At 45.9% G+C, this 16,412-nt stretch overlaps 1 protein-coding gene across 4 annotated transcripts in view; it reads right to left on the reverse strand.

Annotated features, from left to right (window-relative positions):
• FAM168A (family with sequence similarity 168 member A) overlaps positions 1-16,412 on the reverse strand; it is an 812,985-nt gene that overhangs the window by 81,218 nt on the left and 715,355 nt on the right. For all 4 annotated transcript variants that reach the window (XM_069640117.1, XM_069640118.1, XM_069640119.1 and 1 more), the window contains 2 exons: positions 15,240-15,414; positions 7,613-7,741 (listed from right to left, as the gene is read on the reverse strand). In XM_069640117.1, the coding sequence (XP_069496218.1) occupies positions 7,629-7,741; positions 15,240-15,414 (288 nt within the window). In that variant the 3' untranslated portion in view covers positions 7,613-7,628. The remainder of the gene's footprint in view (positions 1-7,612; positions 7,742-15,239; positions 15,415-16,412) is intronic.

Consider the following 16,412-nt stretch of genomic DNA (forward strand, 5'->3'; position numbering starts at 1 on the left):
CTACATGTTGTAGCTGACGTAATAAATAGTAGAGTTTGAAGTTAGGTAGCCTCAGTCTCCCTCCCTTGTATTCTCTTTGTAGGGTATCTAGGGTTATTCTCCTTCTGTCCCCCCCCATATAAACCATCCTGTCATTGTATTTAATAACTTGAAGAAGGTGTGTGGTATGAGGTAGGGGACGTTCTCAAAGTGATATAGTAGACAGGGGAGAGCTACCATCTTTAGAAGCGCAACTCTGCCTGTCACTAAAAGAGTCAGCTTTTCCCAGAATTTAATCGAAGCCTCCAGCCCTGTTCGCGCTCTTATTGTGTTTTGCTGATTTGTCTCTGCTACATGATGGTGGATGTCTATACCCATGTACCTAAATGTTTTAGTTTTCCCCTGGAGGCCTAAACACGGGAGTTGCGACTCTTCCACTCCTGCCCAACTGCCCAGAGGGAATATACAGGACTTTTCCCTACTAATTGAGATGCCCGATAGGTCTGCGAAGTTGGTCAATACCTCCAGGTATGCATCTAACGTGCATAATTTTGCCATCCGATCTGTCTAAATTTGGGTTTATCGTGCAGTTGAAATCTCTGAAGGCGGCTAGTCATCCATTCACGGATCGAAAAGAAGGTGGCTGCATTGTGGTTGGGTACATATGTGTTGATTAGACAGACCTCGGTTTGCTCAAGGTACCCATGTACTATTATCATTCTGCCTTCGTCATCTTTGTGTACACCCACCATTCTGAAGGGCACTAATGGGGCCATCCAAATGAGTACTCGCCTCGGATAACTAGAACACGCCGAGTCATACACCATCGCTCCCCATTTCTTCACCACTTGTGCCTGCCTCTCCTTTGTGAAGTATATTTACTGTAGCATTGCAATCTTAACTTTTTTGCAGCGCAGATATGCTGCTACTCTTATTCTCTTTATATATTTATTTAGTCACCTCACATTCCAAGAGGCCACCTTTAGCACCTCAGCCATATAGGTTTTCATCCCCCGTCCTCCGTTGTTAATTTTATATGCATGCCCTGTGGTGGTTCTTCCCGGTATCTTATTGTTTTGGACTAACACTTCATGGCCCCCTTTCCCCAGATTCAAGTTGTGCTGCAATTTTAACCAATTGTGTTCAACAGAAACTAAAACAATAACTAATCGCCCAGCAGTCAGGTCCTGTAGAGGCGTAACCACATGCGTACCCCTCGTCCTTTCGGATCATAGTAGCTGGGTAGCTCTCGGTACCAGATTCTTCCTTAATCAGAAGCAACGTTAAATCAATCACATCGTTTCAGGGGTGGGATCTAAAAAAAGTCACACTAAATGGGAATATTCCAACAACATACTCATTCTCCCCCCTGCCTTCTCTTTTACTCGCGCTTTATTTTTTTCATCTTTATTTAGCATGATCATTTAAACAAATCAAACAATACCAAGGTGAGTATGACAGAAGTAATAATCTAAGCATATTCATCCTATCATAAATACACAAATACAACTTATATACATATTTTCTACCCACCTTTAGGACTCAAAATAACACCACACACTATATTAACTACAGGACAACACAAATCCCCCCCACAGCCAGCCAGCATCCTTCCCTTAAACAATCAACTATACACATAACTACACTATCTAATCCATCAGTCCCCATATATGTCATTAAAAGCTCTCCCTCTTTCCAAATAATCACCCTCCTGCCCAAGTCTGATTGATTGGGTCTTTTCAAAATGAGAAAGTATATGCATATCCATCAACCAATCCTCTAATTGCAGCTTTTTTCTAGTCTTCCAAACCTTTCAAATGTGTTTGGTTGCCACCAACAAAGCTCTGTCGATCCAAAACGACGAGATAGAAGCCTCCTCACATCTACCCTTGCTTGAAAGAAAAAGGACTGCTTCAACAGTCTGCGCTTTTAACTTAATGCGTTATGCATCGCAGGACTCTTCTTTATGTTCCAGTCTTTATGTTGGCGTCCATCCATGCGTTTAATTCCTCAGAGGCATCGTAGAAGAGAAATTTCTCTTTATATAATCACCTTCAGTTTTGCGGGTTACACAAGCATATATTTTATGCCTTGTCGCCTTAGTCTTTCCTTCCGAATTGTTCTCTCGGTCTCTGACATTGTACAGTACAGTCTGGGTAGATCGGTAGGGAGGTCGAGCCCAGTCTTATCTCTCCGCCCAATCTAGAGGATGCCAGGATTCTTTCTTCATCTCGGAAGTTTAGGATTTTGGCAATAATGGGCCGAGGTGGGGCACCCGGGGGCGGTTTACTTGTGAGTGCTTTGTGGGCTCGTTCCACTGTGAACCCCTGTGACAACGCTCCCGAGCCTATTTCCTGTAGAAGCATGTTCTCCACATACGTAGTAGGGTCTCCCCTCCTTGGCCTCCTCCAGTAGTTCCAGGATTCAAATGATACTTCACCTTGCTCTCCCCTCTGCGTCTTCTGCTCGGTCTTGTGGCAATCGCACTTTCACCTCTAGCACTCAGACCGTTTCTTGCAATGTTTTTGCAGTGGTTATCATTTCTAGAACCGTTTCCTCGTTTTCGCTCACTCTGTCCGCCAGGGTGCGCAAGTTCTGCCCCAAGAGGCCGACATCACTTTTTACCTCATCAATTTGCATTTCCATCGAGGTTCTCAGGGCCGTTATTGCCTCTAAGAGTTTGGCAGTCTTTCGGGGGTTCACAGACATCTTGGGTGTTGTCTGCCTGCTGTGCCCCAGCGTCAGTTGGCAATTGTTTAGTTTTTACTTTTTTTGTGAAGACCTCCATCTTGTTCTATTTCGAATGTGTTGTGGCCTTCTTCCCACCTTGCGATATTTATCTGTTTCTCCGGTTTCCTACAAGGCCCCGGCAGTCCAAAATCTCTGGGTTCCTGTTTATGTTGGGGTCTTCTCTGAGTGTGGCCCTGTCCCTGTTTGTGATCACTTTCTGTATCATTGGGTTTTGCCTTTCGCTTTTTTGCAGGGGGGCTGCAGTGTCTTATCTTTGGCTCCCTTCTTGTTCCCAGAGGGAAGGTTCCTCAGGGTGGAGTATCCACCTCAGTATCTGTTGTGCCGCTGTAGATTCGATTCCGCCCCCCCGCCCCTTCTGATTTGTTATTGCCAGTGAGAGGCCTCATATGGCTTTCTCCCACCTTAAGTCTTTTCTCTGTGCCCTTTTCCTTCCTCTAATGCAGAGTAGCGATGTCCAGGGGTCCCCCTGTCTGTGCCTCTCCTCCTGCATCCCTGGTGCTGCTGTGGTGTCCCACCAGGGTCTCCTTAATTATTTGTTTCCTTCTCCTAGGGGCTCCTCAGCTGTTGCTTTCACTTCGCGGGCTCTTCTTTAGAAGTGCTGGTCCTCAGGGCTTCCTCCGGAATTCTCTTTCATGTTCCTCTGGCGTATGTTCGGCTCCCCGTTGCAGCCTGCTGCTCGTCCCTAACTGCTATTCTCTCAGTCTGCCGATCGGGGGATTGTGCAGGGAGGCGTTCTGGTCTGCTTACTCTGGCACTGCAGGATTCGTGCCAGGGGTCTTCTGGGCCTCCCAATGTCTCAGGGGCTCAGAAGTTTGCGGCTCTCCCCCGCGATATTGCAACTGCCATTTTGAATTCAGCCGGCGGGATTATTCTTCCCTTTTCATCTTCGCTGCACCAGTGCTCTGGTTCTCTTCTATGAATCGGAGGGTTCCTATTCAGATGCGGCTCCTCTGGGCTGTATTTCTGGGGCTTTTTGTATGCCTAGATGCATCAATGAAGGATCCTCACGGGGAGCTCCTGAGATATGCAGCTTCTCACATCACACGCTGGCTACACCCCCACCCCTTTTCTTGTATTTTTTAACTACTGCATCCCACTAACAAATTCCTTAGCATGGTGTCTAATGTGTCCCCGAAATGTCAATCTGTCACTGACTCCTAGCGCCAGCAGGTAGTCCTCCATTGGTTCATTCACCCCTTGCTTCCTTTCGTAGTAGTGCAACGTGTACCTCAGTTTGTTCCCTCGGATCTCAAACCTCTTCAGGGCTCCTTCGTAAGGCTCTCTATTGTCCATCCATCACGTTCTCTTTCTCTGACCCTCCATCCCCAAAGCATTGGTCAATATGGCTGCCTTTTTTTCTCACTCAGTTCTTGAGCGCCAATGCCTCCATATATACATTACAGTTCCGTAACCATTGTTGCCAGGGTATTGTTGGCCTACCTGGTTTTGCAGAAATACTGGTTGGGATGCTGAACCATTCTGGTGATTGCCTGCTGCTCTCTTGACATGTGGATTTCCCTCTTCATCCACGTGTGTGCTGCTGCTTCCTTTTCTTTACCTTGATCTCATCCTCATCACATTGTAGGAACAACAAATAATGCACTCACACCAGAGGGAAGGTGGTAAGCAGATATGTCTTTATTTCACTCTGCTTCTCCAAATATTTTTTATTTATTTAAGCATATAATAGCACAGACACATGCTTTTCACAGAGCTCTGTGTGGAGCTGTTTCCACCGCTTTCTGCATCCTTCTCCCGCTGCACCACCCGCTGCCCTGTGTGATGACTGGGAGCACTGGCATCCTGCGTAGTGATGCGGCTAGTCCATGTCACCACACTATTCTTTTTTTTTTTTTATAGAGGACACCTCTCAGCACCCCTCTGCACCCAGAAGCTTTTTCATCTGTTTATCATAAAAAGCTGCCTTGCGCTACACGCCACTGCCTTGCATCCACGCTCTTAAGGTTATACGACTTGCCTACCATGACAGCCAACGTGCACCAGCTTAAAAGGAATTGGTGATGAGGCAGTGACAAATGCACTGTGAGGAGATGGAATGTAACACACCTGGAGTGCGGATGTGCAAGGGATGTCGACCCAGCGGGTCACAGCATGCAGACACGTGGTGATACGAAAAACACACTACTGTAATAAAAGGTTGTGGAGTTCCCACGCATGGGCATGAATCAACCTGACAACAATCTTTAGTCTAAGACTTCATTTCAATATGTGTGCAGCGTCAACCTTAAGATGCTGCAACTGAGATCCTCCCTGTGAACCTCACAACTGGCAGATGAGGATGGAAGATGCTGTTGGAGGTAATGCTGCATAGATTTCCATCAGTGCGGACATGGCAGAGGAACTTGAGTTGATCCACTTTGCATCAAGCACCTACAACAAAGAACTTCAACACTTGATCCATGAGTTTGAAGCCCTCTTCCAAGGAAGTGGGTTTCTGAAAATCCACAAAACTCTTACATGAACTATCATGCAAACAGCGCCCTTAAACACCTGAAGAATTCCGTTCCACCTGTGATCCAAAAGGTTACAAGTCCTGAATTTGAAGTAGGCTGACATTTTGAGAAAGTCCAAGGGCAGACCTCGGTGTGTGGTACCGATCACAGTAGCACAGAAATCAAAGAAAACAGACCAAGTGGGGCATCTGTATTAACATGCTCCACCCAAATAAGGCTGTGAAGCACCACCAAACACTGACCCTGGATGACCTCACTGCCGATATCGATGGGCTGCAGCACTTCAAGACTAGACCTTAATGCGATCACAAGGTCCCACTGTATGAGGACTTGAGATAAATCATGACTAACACATTACCACATATATTCAATGGTCTTCGCTTCAGTCTGTCGTCAGCTATCGTACTCAGCCAGGACACCATCAGGTGGTTGATAGCAGTCATCCAAGTTGCTATTAATACACAGACAAAGACATTGGGTGTGCTACAGCCATTGGCACATATTCACACATTAGTGGGAGATAAAAGGAGCATGTTTTTCGTGTAGGCTAATTGCATACAGCCCATCACATTAACAAATGCCCCTGCGTTGATGAGGGCAGGGATGGGATTGCCAGCGATGACCACTTAAACAAAGACAGCCTGGAGTCTTTTGGGAATGTTTTCAGAAAAGAGGGCATCTCAGCCAACCCCCACAAGATGAAGGACAAATCTTTAGCACCAGTCAAGAATAAGATGTTGACATGGTGAATTTGAAGAACCCTGAATCTGGCCTCTATCACCAAACCTCTCCAGTGACAGACCAAATATTCCAAGCCATGAGCATCGGAGGAACTACAACAAACCACCTTACAAGGACACAATCGCAGCCTATTTTGACCTCAGCCAACACACACAGCTGGTCGTCGATTCCAGCCCACGTGGGTTAGGCACAGTACTAACGCAGGTGGCTCCGGGCAAGGATGCAATTCCAGCGCAGTACACTAGCAGGGAGTTCACCCCCCCCCCAAATCCAGATATTCTAAGATCGAGAAAGAAGCTATTACCAATTTGTGGAAGTGTGGACATTTCCAGGTCTACGTATATGGCAATTGATTTGTGATCCTCACAGACCACAAGCCGCTAGTACCAACAGTTCTGCACTTACCCCACCACCGGGGTTCAAAAAATAGATTCTGCAGCTTCAAGAACATGAATTCCAAATCACATACTGACCTTGAGCAAATAACCCAGCAGATTTTCTCTCCTGCCATCTGTGAGCAGCAACAGACGTAAAAAGAAAGCAACCCTCCGGCTAGAAAAACAAGTCAACGTGATAGCTGGCAACGCCACGACGAAATCCCTCTTGGTCGAGGAAATAGCAGCTGCACCCCAAGAGGGAAAGCAGATTTAAAATAAAGCAGGCCCTGGCCTCTGTGAGGTGAGGCGGTTTCCTGAAAGTCGACCAGCATGACAGACACCCCAGCAATCATGGAGAAGCCTCTTCATAAGCTTTCCGAAACTGAAGATGGTCTTCACCTAAGAGACTCATGCATCACAAGTCCTAACTCACTGATGCCGAGAGTAGTTTAACTCTCCCACATGGGGCACCATGGTCGGAGCAAGGCAAAAACCCACTTATGGGAAAAGGAATGGTTCCCTGGACTGAGAAAGACTGTAGAATACGTCTGATGAAAAGCAACAGGGCCCCGATCCAATCAAACTCATGTCCAGTCCATGCTGAGAGGAAAACATCCATGGGGGTTCGCCTCAGCGCATGCTTCAGGTTGCTACTGATGGGGCAATACATGCTCACCGTCATAGTTGAGCTGCCCAAACTGGAGAAGATGCTGGTCGCTCAGACTGCCCAAATCACTCAAAACAAGCAATGGATCACCTTCACAGACACAAAATGTCACCAATTCCAGGACACTTTAAACATCAGGGGTGATCTCCCCTGTGAGCCTCATAATATGCACCACCCTAAAAAAGATTTCAGGATATTGACATATCTTAATTTGAGTCTATTAATGTTTTGTCTCTTTCAAAGCATTCTCCTCTCAGTGACGTGTCTTTCACATTACATGTATTGACCCCTGTGAACATTTTTCATAGTTTAAGTTTAACAGGAAACACCCATCACAACAAACACATTTTAAAAAAACACCCAAAAAACATAAAGCCATAAAGTGAAGGTGAAGAAAAAGATTCAATATCTGGACTCCAACCCTGTTAAAAACAATAAAATGGAAATAAAGTGATACAATGTGCTTGGAATAGTGCACTAAGAAGAACAGCACAGATGAAAAGAAAAAGAAAGGCATGAAGAACTCGTCACACTTTCTGGTAAACCATCTCCTGTTATTGTGACATGTGCTATAAGAGCGCACACACACACACACACGGGACCGCAGGGTGTCAAGTACTTACATGGATTGGTCACTGTTTACCAGTGTGGAGGTACATAGCTGTAGGTGGGCGCTCCTTGAGCCCTGTATGTTGGCACGGACACAGGGTGTGCTCCAATGGCAGTGTGTTGGGGAGTAGTCAACAGGGTGCCTGCATACAAATGGACGGGAACAAAAATGAAAATAGATATGCTTTCATTTATATTCTGGAAAACGAACTGCCAATAATATATCAAAAGACAGAAATTGCACCCCTTCGGACAAGAGGCATTGATGCAACAGACTAAAAAAGAGGTTATCCCAACAACTGGATGACTGGGTCATGGCACAGCAAGCAAGCAAATGTCCCAAAAGGGGAATTAAAAAAAAGAAAAGAAAGAAGAACACACACACCCAGATATAGAACACATACAAATGAAAGAAAGCACAGCAATGAGTAAATGATAACGCAACTATTACACACAGCATTGTCAAGAAGATCTCCCCATTAGCATCTGAATGAAGCTTTCAAAAGAGCTTGGTAGTTGCCTAGTAAGCAATGAATACTACACACTTCCTAAAAGAGTTTGTATTACAATGTGATGCCCCTAGAGCTGTGGACCATTTAACTTGATGTTACAAATATCTGCACTCTCCAGCACATCAGCCACCGATTACACAAACATTGTAACACGTTTTACAGAATGCATTGAAATAGCCAACAGAAGAGAGCTTAAATACCCAAAAGAGAATACAGCGTATGAACTAGGGAGCATGCATTCACCATGCAGTGTGCAGCAGAAACCAACCATTTCCTTTGAGCGCTAACATATAGCCAAACAGATCTATCCAAGAGATTGCCGACAAGAAGCACGGAGCACTGGCTGAAATGTTTCGTTTTACCAAAAAGGAAAAATGTGTACAGCAAGGGGACCATTCCGAATTCACATGCTGAGAAGAGGTAACTGCTGACAGGCCGGATCCCTAAAAACATCTTTTTGTACACTTTACTTTAAAAACCTTGTAAAATTACACATCTTATTTATTTTTGAAAAACTTCCATTTTAGAAGAATAGGAAAAACGACTTTAGGCTGCGGTCTTGAGCAAAAGGACTCCAGGCTGAACAATTTTGTAAAGGCAGTTAACCCTGCTAGACACACCCAGAATGCTCTGGGCCAGGGGCACCATGCCACTTTTTTCTGCTTTATTGAAGCATTTTGGTCGCTACCTAGTTTACCTTTTTGAATGGTTATAGAGTGCTGTTCCCTGGCTTTGTGGAGCTAGTTTTCGGAGCCAAGGCTATTATTTAAGTTATGTGTGCGTTCTGATGGGGGGATGTGAAATAATAAAGAGTGCTCCAGACACGTGCTGCCCGTCATCATATCACGACCATGCCCTGCTAAGCTCATCAGGGAACAACAGTTAGAGGTTTCTCCCATAACCTATAAGAACCGTAGACCTAACCCTTCAGCTCGGTATAAGATGTACAGGGAACAGTTATGCCTAGAAGAGAATACTCTCAGAAAAGGTTACCAGGAATGACCCACTTCTGCCCACTGCCACAATGGGTAGATCCTGCACAACCCTAGTCGGGTTTCTGTTCAGAAACCTCAGAAGGCACAAGTCGAGGGTACACTGATTGGACATCATCTGACCGCTTTCTTTTAAGAGGAGAGATACCATAACCTGTAAGTGTTTTTGAGACTGGTAATGCCTAAAAATAAAAAAAATAAAAAGTACTGTGCAACAGTGTCCAAGCCAGTAATCAGGTTCCCAAGCCAGAAACATACCCACTAGGCCAAATGGAAGCGTAGCCAACATGAGAGTGAAATATCCAGGGTTTTGCAACTTTTCATGTACCAGCATCAAAGGGGAAGGAAGGGCGCCCAACTGGTGGATTGAATCTCTGGGCAATGTGAATTTATTTACGTCAGTATGTATTTACCCCATTCCCTCAGGAAATTATATGGAAATCCAACTGTGCTGTCTTGATGGGCCTAACCTTTTGCTTCTAGTAAATCCATGTTTCCATTGTTGGAGGAGAGAGTCACCAAACAGAGGGCAAGTCAAATCGGCCCGGTAAAAATCATTGTTTTCGGAGACGTAAATCTCCAATTCGAACTGCTTGAAATCATGATAGGGCTCACAGAGAAGGATGCAGCAACATGGAGTGTGGGGGAACTGGTGGCGGCTCGTTCTAAAAGGAATTATAGACGCGCTGAGGTAGCAGCAAGTGCGTTCTTTGCCCTTGGCCTCAGGACCTCTAATGGAAGATTCCCCAGTGATCGTTCAGCGGACAAAGCCACACAGCAGCGTCTCTCTCAGATGTTTGCCTTCCTCTGCACCACTGCCGGTTCAGCGCTTCTCCACACTCCCCAATGTACCCATGTACAAGCCTTGCCTCTGCACGTGCTCTCTCCTCCCCCACTCCAGTGCTGCTGCCTCTTTGTTCTCGTTCCTGTAACGAGAGAGGGCGTACTGGTTATCACAGGATGTTAAACACATGAAAGTTCAACATGTAGTAGTTTTGTCCAGATTAGTTACTCCCGTGCAAGCATATAATACTTTGTCTGTAGGGAGTGCCCCATGAGAATGGGAGTCCTTGTCCCCGGAAAGGGAGTCACTCCCAGTGAGGTCCCACTTTCATAAACTCAGAGGGAGGGTTTTGCTTGGTGCGCTCACCACCCTAGACTCCAAGGCGGTGGCTTCCCCTAGGGAAGAAGGGACGAAGTCTCCAGATTGGTCACAGTTATTATATTAAAATGTACCCCCCTCCGAGCGTTTCTCCTGCTCTCTTGTGCTCGGGTTACCCCTCGTCGGTTACTGTATTCAACATCACCCCCTCGGAGTATTTCATTCTCTCTTGTGTTCGGGAACCCCTCAATGGTTATTATATTCAAATTCACCCTCCCCGAGTGTTTCTCTTTCATGCTCAGAAACCCTTCATGGATTACTATATTGAGCGTTACCGTCTGTGTTTTTTCTTTCATTCAGTAACCCCTTCGGTGGGTAGTTTCCTTAGTCTCTGTTCTTCTATAGAACTGTCAGGACCCTTGGATATTTGATTCACTTTGGTGTTCAGGCTCTCTGTCGGAGTGCGGCAGAGCTTAACCGCCCTGCTCTGTCTCCTTGCTGAATACTGGGTATCTGCTGTTCCGCAGTGCCTTTTGCTGCGGGAGGGAGTCGTTCCTTCCGAGGTGGAACCTTGCTTCTCCTTCATGTGGGTGCCCCAGTTTGGGCATACCGGTCTTACGCATTGGTCGCGGGTTGGTCTCTCTTTTAGAGACCTCAGAGCTTTGGGATTCCAGCGCTCCTGGGCACTGTAGCATTCTGTGGGCTTTTCTGCTCATGTATATGTCGTGGTCCTGCCTCCAGGATACTTAGCTCTGTACTGTCACGGCAGCGGCTGCTCTGCGCTTCTTCTCTCCAGATGGACAGATGTCAGCGGTTAACCCGTCTAGCATCAGCTCCTCGACAACAGGCAAGAGGTTCAGAACCTTTTGGTCTCTTCCTTGCAACGGGAGATGCAGCACCATTGGTCAGAAAGGTTCAGTCCTCCAGGAGAGGTCAGCAACAGAACCAAGTACATTTAATAGGCTGTGGGCCTGTGTATCATGAGCAGCCAGAGTAGTCCCCATGTATTCATAAAAATTGGGATGCTGCCATTAAGGGAGGTGTTAGGGTAAGGCCAACTAGCGGTTCCTGGCCCCCCCACCACAAAGGTGGGTGTCAACTCCTAGTGAGATCGCGCTTGGCCTGTCCTCTTGGAAGTATTTTGCGTAGTGGGCTCACCTCCTTAGTTCCAAAGGGGTTGGCTCCCTCTTGGGAGACTTGAGGCGCTCCCTGAAATGGTCACATACACCTTACATTAAATTATAGACCCCCCCCTCTATGGGAGCTGCCACCTGGGTAGACCCCACCCTCTCCCAGACCCATGGTGGCTCACCTTCTTCCTCAGAGAATTCCTCCCATGATGGCAGGAGGAAGTAATTTTCAAAGGCAAGAGGAATTAATTTTCAAAGGGGTTCTTTCTGGTGTCTTGCTGTAGGAGATCAAGGAAAATGACAAAGTTTTTCCCTATGACTACTTCTTCAGGTAGCACCGGGATGACGGACTGTTGGGTTAGTCAAATTTCCTCTGACCTCTAAAGTGAGGGGAACCTTGGGGATAGACTTCAGCGTCGCTCTGGATGCAAGTTCTTTTCACTGCTTTGTCCATCTCAAGACTCTTGGAACAAACCAAGTCCGAGAGACTAGCCATCTGATGGCTATCCGAGTCAATCAAGGCTTTGGCCCAGGTCTTACTGACTCAGACGGCCGAGCGGGCTTGGAATTTACTGTTGCTGCAGTAAAAAGCATCCACCTCCTCAAGGTTTTCCTCTGGGTCTTCTACTTCGTCTTGCCATTCCTCTGCTCTGACCTATTTCCATGGGTTCCTCTTGTATGTTTTGAGACAGGCCTAGGCAAAATGGCCCTTTCCACCACAGGAGAAGCAGTTGGGGAGCAGAGGAGGAAGAAGCCAGATTTGAATACCAGCTTTGTCAGTCATTCCGCAATGTTTTGACAGTGAGAATTATAGTTCTTTTGGGTACCTCCTCTTTTGACTTCAAGCGAAGGCCGAAACTCTTGAATCTTAGACTGGACAGGAAGGGCGTCCCTGACAATTGATTTGAGATCGCTGTGGGGTTCAAAAGCTTTCTATGGTGGTATCGCAAGAATTTGAAACCTTCCGAGTGGGCCTGGGAGGTATGTATGGAAGTTGGCATAATCCATTCTAAGAGAGTTTCAAGGAATGGAGGGGATACCATGCTTAACTCAGGATTGCCTAAAGCAGCGCTCCGAGTAGATGTATTCTGGAAGAAAAATTCAGAGGGGCAGGACAGGACTTAAATTTTCCCTCGTCCTCAGAGCCACTAGGATGTTGAATCGTGAAGGGGGGTGGCTAGAAGGGCAGGTGTCTGTCTATTTCCAAGAAGCTGATGTTTCTGGGTTGCACCTAGATAAGGTTTAATACCCCACTGGCCTATGGGAGTCAACTTATATACGGATGTAGACATATAGAGGTCTGTCGGAGTCTGATTTTGTCGGTCATACTTATTCCACCTGCGGATACCACTTGTGGTAGCTCAAACATAAGAGATGAACAATTAGGTGTGGTCTAAAGTGTTTCACTTTATTAAAGTAAAGAAACGGTCTAGCCTTACTGCTACAATGAAAGTTACCTATTCTAAAAATATAGTAAAAGGGGGCCCCCTCAGAATGTCCTACATAAATAAACCAAGTCCTCTGCCCATACCTTTGCTATGACTAGCTAACCCTACCACTAATAAAGGAAAACAAAACATAGCCTAAAGGAATGTATATAACTCAGTTTTCTGTGCTTGTTAGTGCTTGACCCCCTTTCCACCAAATGTCTCTTGAAATGTTCTTTGTGAGTTCTCAGGCCTTTAGGCCACTCATACAGTTGAAATAAAACAAATTCCATAGGTCTCTGGGTTGCTCGCTCTTAGCAGCACTTTGTACAAGATGTTTTGCCCTCAAGTCTGAAACCTGATTTTGCGGGTTCTTCGGCTCACGTTCAGCCCTTCTTGGAGCCCTAGTTTGTCTCAGGGTTCTGGTGTCCGTTTCCAAATTATTGTATTCCATTTCACCATCTAGCAGCATTTCTCCTACGGGCATGTAACAACGCCTTGTGAGTTACTATATTCAAATTCCCCCCCCCCACCCCCCCCCCCGAGTGCTTCCCTTTCTCTGTTGTACTCGGTAACCTTCTATTCACATTCCACCCCTCGGAGTGCTTCTCTCCGTCACCTGATGACTCCTTGTGGGTTACTTGATTCAGCATCACACTTTCAGAGTGCATATCCTTCTTTCTTGGGTTCGGTGGCTCAATCTAACTGACCCTACCAGTAATAAAGGAAAACAAAACGCAGCCTACAAGCATGTATCTACTCAGTTTTCTGTGCTTGTTAGTGCTCGACCCCCTCCACCAAATATCCCTAGGGTTACTATATTCGGTCACCCTTTTGGGGTGTATTTTTTCTCTCTTGCCTTCGGCAACTCCTTGTCGGTTACAGTATTCAATATCACCCCTTGGTAGTGTGTTTTCTTCTCTCTTGCATTTGGTAACCCCTCGTGGGTAATTGTCATTAAATTCACCCTCTTGGAATGTTTCTCTTGTGTTCAGGAACCCCTTGTAGGTTACTATATTCAGATTCAAGCTCGCGTTACCCTCTTGGAGTATGTTTTATTTCTCTCTTGCATTCAGTAACCCCTTCTCTGGGTAGTTTTCTTAGTCTCTGTTCTTCTATAGGCCCGCCAGGAACCTTGGCTATTTGGATCGCTTTTGGAGTGTCATAGAGCTTAACCGCCCTCCTCCTTCTCTTTGCCAAGTACCCTGTACCTGCTGTTGCACTGTGTCCTTGCTGGAGGAGGGGGCCACCCTTTCCTCCATGGAACCTTCCTTCTAGGGTAGTCCGTTCCTTTACCTTCACGCAAGTGCCCCGGTTTGGGCACAATGGTCTTACACGAACGTCACAGGTCGGTCTCCAGAGAGCTCGAAGTGGGGTGCTTTTAGCGGTCTTGGGCTTGGCAGGATTCCGCAGGCTCTTCGGTCACCACATTTGCACTGTGGTCCTGCCTCCAGGAGTTTCCGCTCTGCGCTGTCATCCCGGCTTCTTTTCAGCTGGTCAGCTCCCAGTGGTCAACGCGTTCTGCATCAGCTCCTCAACAAAAGGAAAGGGTTTCGGCTCCTTTTGGTCTCTCCTTGCAAAGAGACGCAACACCATTGGTCAGGTGGTACAGCCCTCTAGGAAGGGTCAGCAGCACAACCAAGCACATTTAAAGGGTCCTGGGCCTGTGTATCGCGAGTAGTCTATACCCCATAAAGGACTGGGATGCTGATATTAAGGGAGGTTTTGGGTATGGTCAACTCGGGATTCCTTGTCCCCTCAGAAGGGGTGGGGGGGTCGGGATCACCCCCAATGAAATCCTGCTTGCCCCGTCACCTAGAGAACTGAACACAGCGGGGATCATCTCCTTAGTCCCATAAGGGTTGGCTTCCTCTTGGGGAGAATGGAAGAGTTCTCTTGATTCATCACACTGCCTTTAAAAAAATGCCATTACATTTCCTGAAGGGCTTTGCCTTTTTTTTGGGATTATTTTGTTAAAAATAAAGATAAAATCCCAATTTAAAATTATTTCGACAATACAAAACTAAAGCTATTCCGGTGTCTGGCAGAAAGCAAACCTACACTAATGCTTCTGGGGAGAATTGGTGTTAAATAACCAGGTTGCAACAATTATTCTTTGTGGAGATAATCTCACTTCAAAATGAATGAAGCTGACTGATAATACTTGACAGATTCTGAATTTTATGCATGATCAAATTAATTTATATTGGTTGCAAATATTCATGGCAGAAAAATGCAGGTATTTCTACTAAATCGTTATCATTATCTGGATATTAATTGGCGATATGCAGATGTTTACCATTTGAAATTCCCAAAACCAGTAGGTAATCACAGTAACAATTTTGTAAAAGAATAATATGCATTTTAAAACAGGATGGAATCATGATTTCAATGAACACAATCTGACAGAGTCCAATCCATGGGATGCTATGAATGGCCATTAACCCCCTTTGTTTGATTCCCCAACGGAATTCTTACCGGCTGACATGGCCATTGTGGTCCCAGCAACCATTCCCATGGTCACACCGTTAGTCCGAGGTGCTGCAACCTGGGCTGGGTATATGGCAGATGGAATGCTGTTTGGCTGCACAACAGTGGTGTGATGTATCACATGAGGCTGTGCGGCATATACCGGCTGTGTGTAATATGCTCCCTGCAAGAGATCAGATTAAAGAAAAAGACAAAGGTTATTGAAGGTGTTCGGAAAAAAAACATATGTGGGCAGGACCCTCAACAAGTAATTTGAAGGAGGTATGCCATGATGTTACTTAGACACGTCACCGTTTTCTCTCGTGATCTATTATGACTGATACAAAGCTTGAATATAAAGTAACGCAGCTCACCTGATAAGAAAATGCAATGAAAGGTCCACGAAAATCACATTTTAATTCTTGAAATAATAATATAGCTTTGTAAACTCATAGTACATCTTTGTTTCTTTAAGAGAGTTGATCTACTGATAGAGTGACGCACTGATAATTTACAGGAAATCTTTATTGCTTGTGTTCAGCTCGTCATCGTCACAGTTGTTAAACAGACTGTCATTATCCTTGCAACAGGCAGCCCAACCAGCCCATCTTTAATTAGAAATTGCTTCAGTCAATGTCACAGCTTGAATATACTAGTACCTCACAGGGATTGGGGTTGGAGGCCCATGGTGGAAATGTTCGAGGGAGAAAAGACCGAAAGTAATTTTTCTAAAAAGAACTTGTTCTTTTCTCCCCTGGACATTTCAAACTTTGACCCCGCCCCCATTCACACACCCACGCTTACCTTGCAATGGCACACTTCGCTGTGTGCCGTCGACTCGTCGTGTCCCTGCAAAACCTGTTCACTTTCACTTTTTGTGACCGGGAACCGGCGCCACAGGGTCTATTCCTTTTTTAAAAATTCTTGTTTTTTAAATTTTTACGGGATCGGCTGCGGGAGACACCCTTGCAATCCCTGCTCACAGTATAGTGAACAAGGGTGCGAAGGAACTCCCCTGCGGTCCTTGCCACCGAATGGGGGATATGTTTGAACTTTTTGGCTGTTCAGTATTTTCAAACGCCCGGAATTCAGCCAACTCTCCCTTTCAGGATTATAAACTCAGCCTTTTTGGATGCTTCCCCCCCACACAGCATTAGCAATTTAAACCAGAATTTTTTTTTA

The sequence above is a fragment of the Ambystoma mexicanum genome, chromosome 7q (assembly GCF_040938575.1).
Source record: "Ambystoma mexicanum isolate Mex_15411 chromosome 7q, UKY_AmexF1_1, whole genome shotgun sequence".
In the NCBI taxonomy this organism is placed as follows: domain Eukaryota; kingdom Metazoa; phylum Chordata; class Amphibia; order Caudata; family Ambystomatidae; genus Ambystoma; species Ambystoma mexicanum.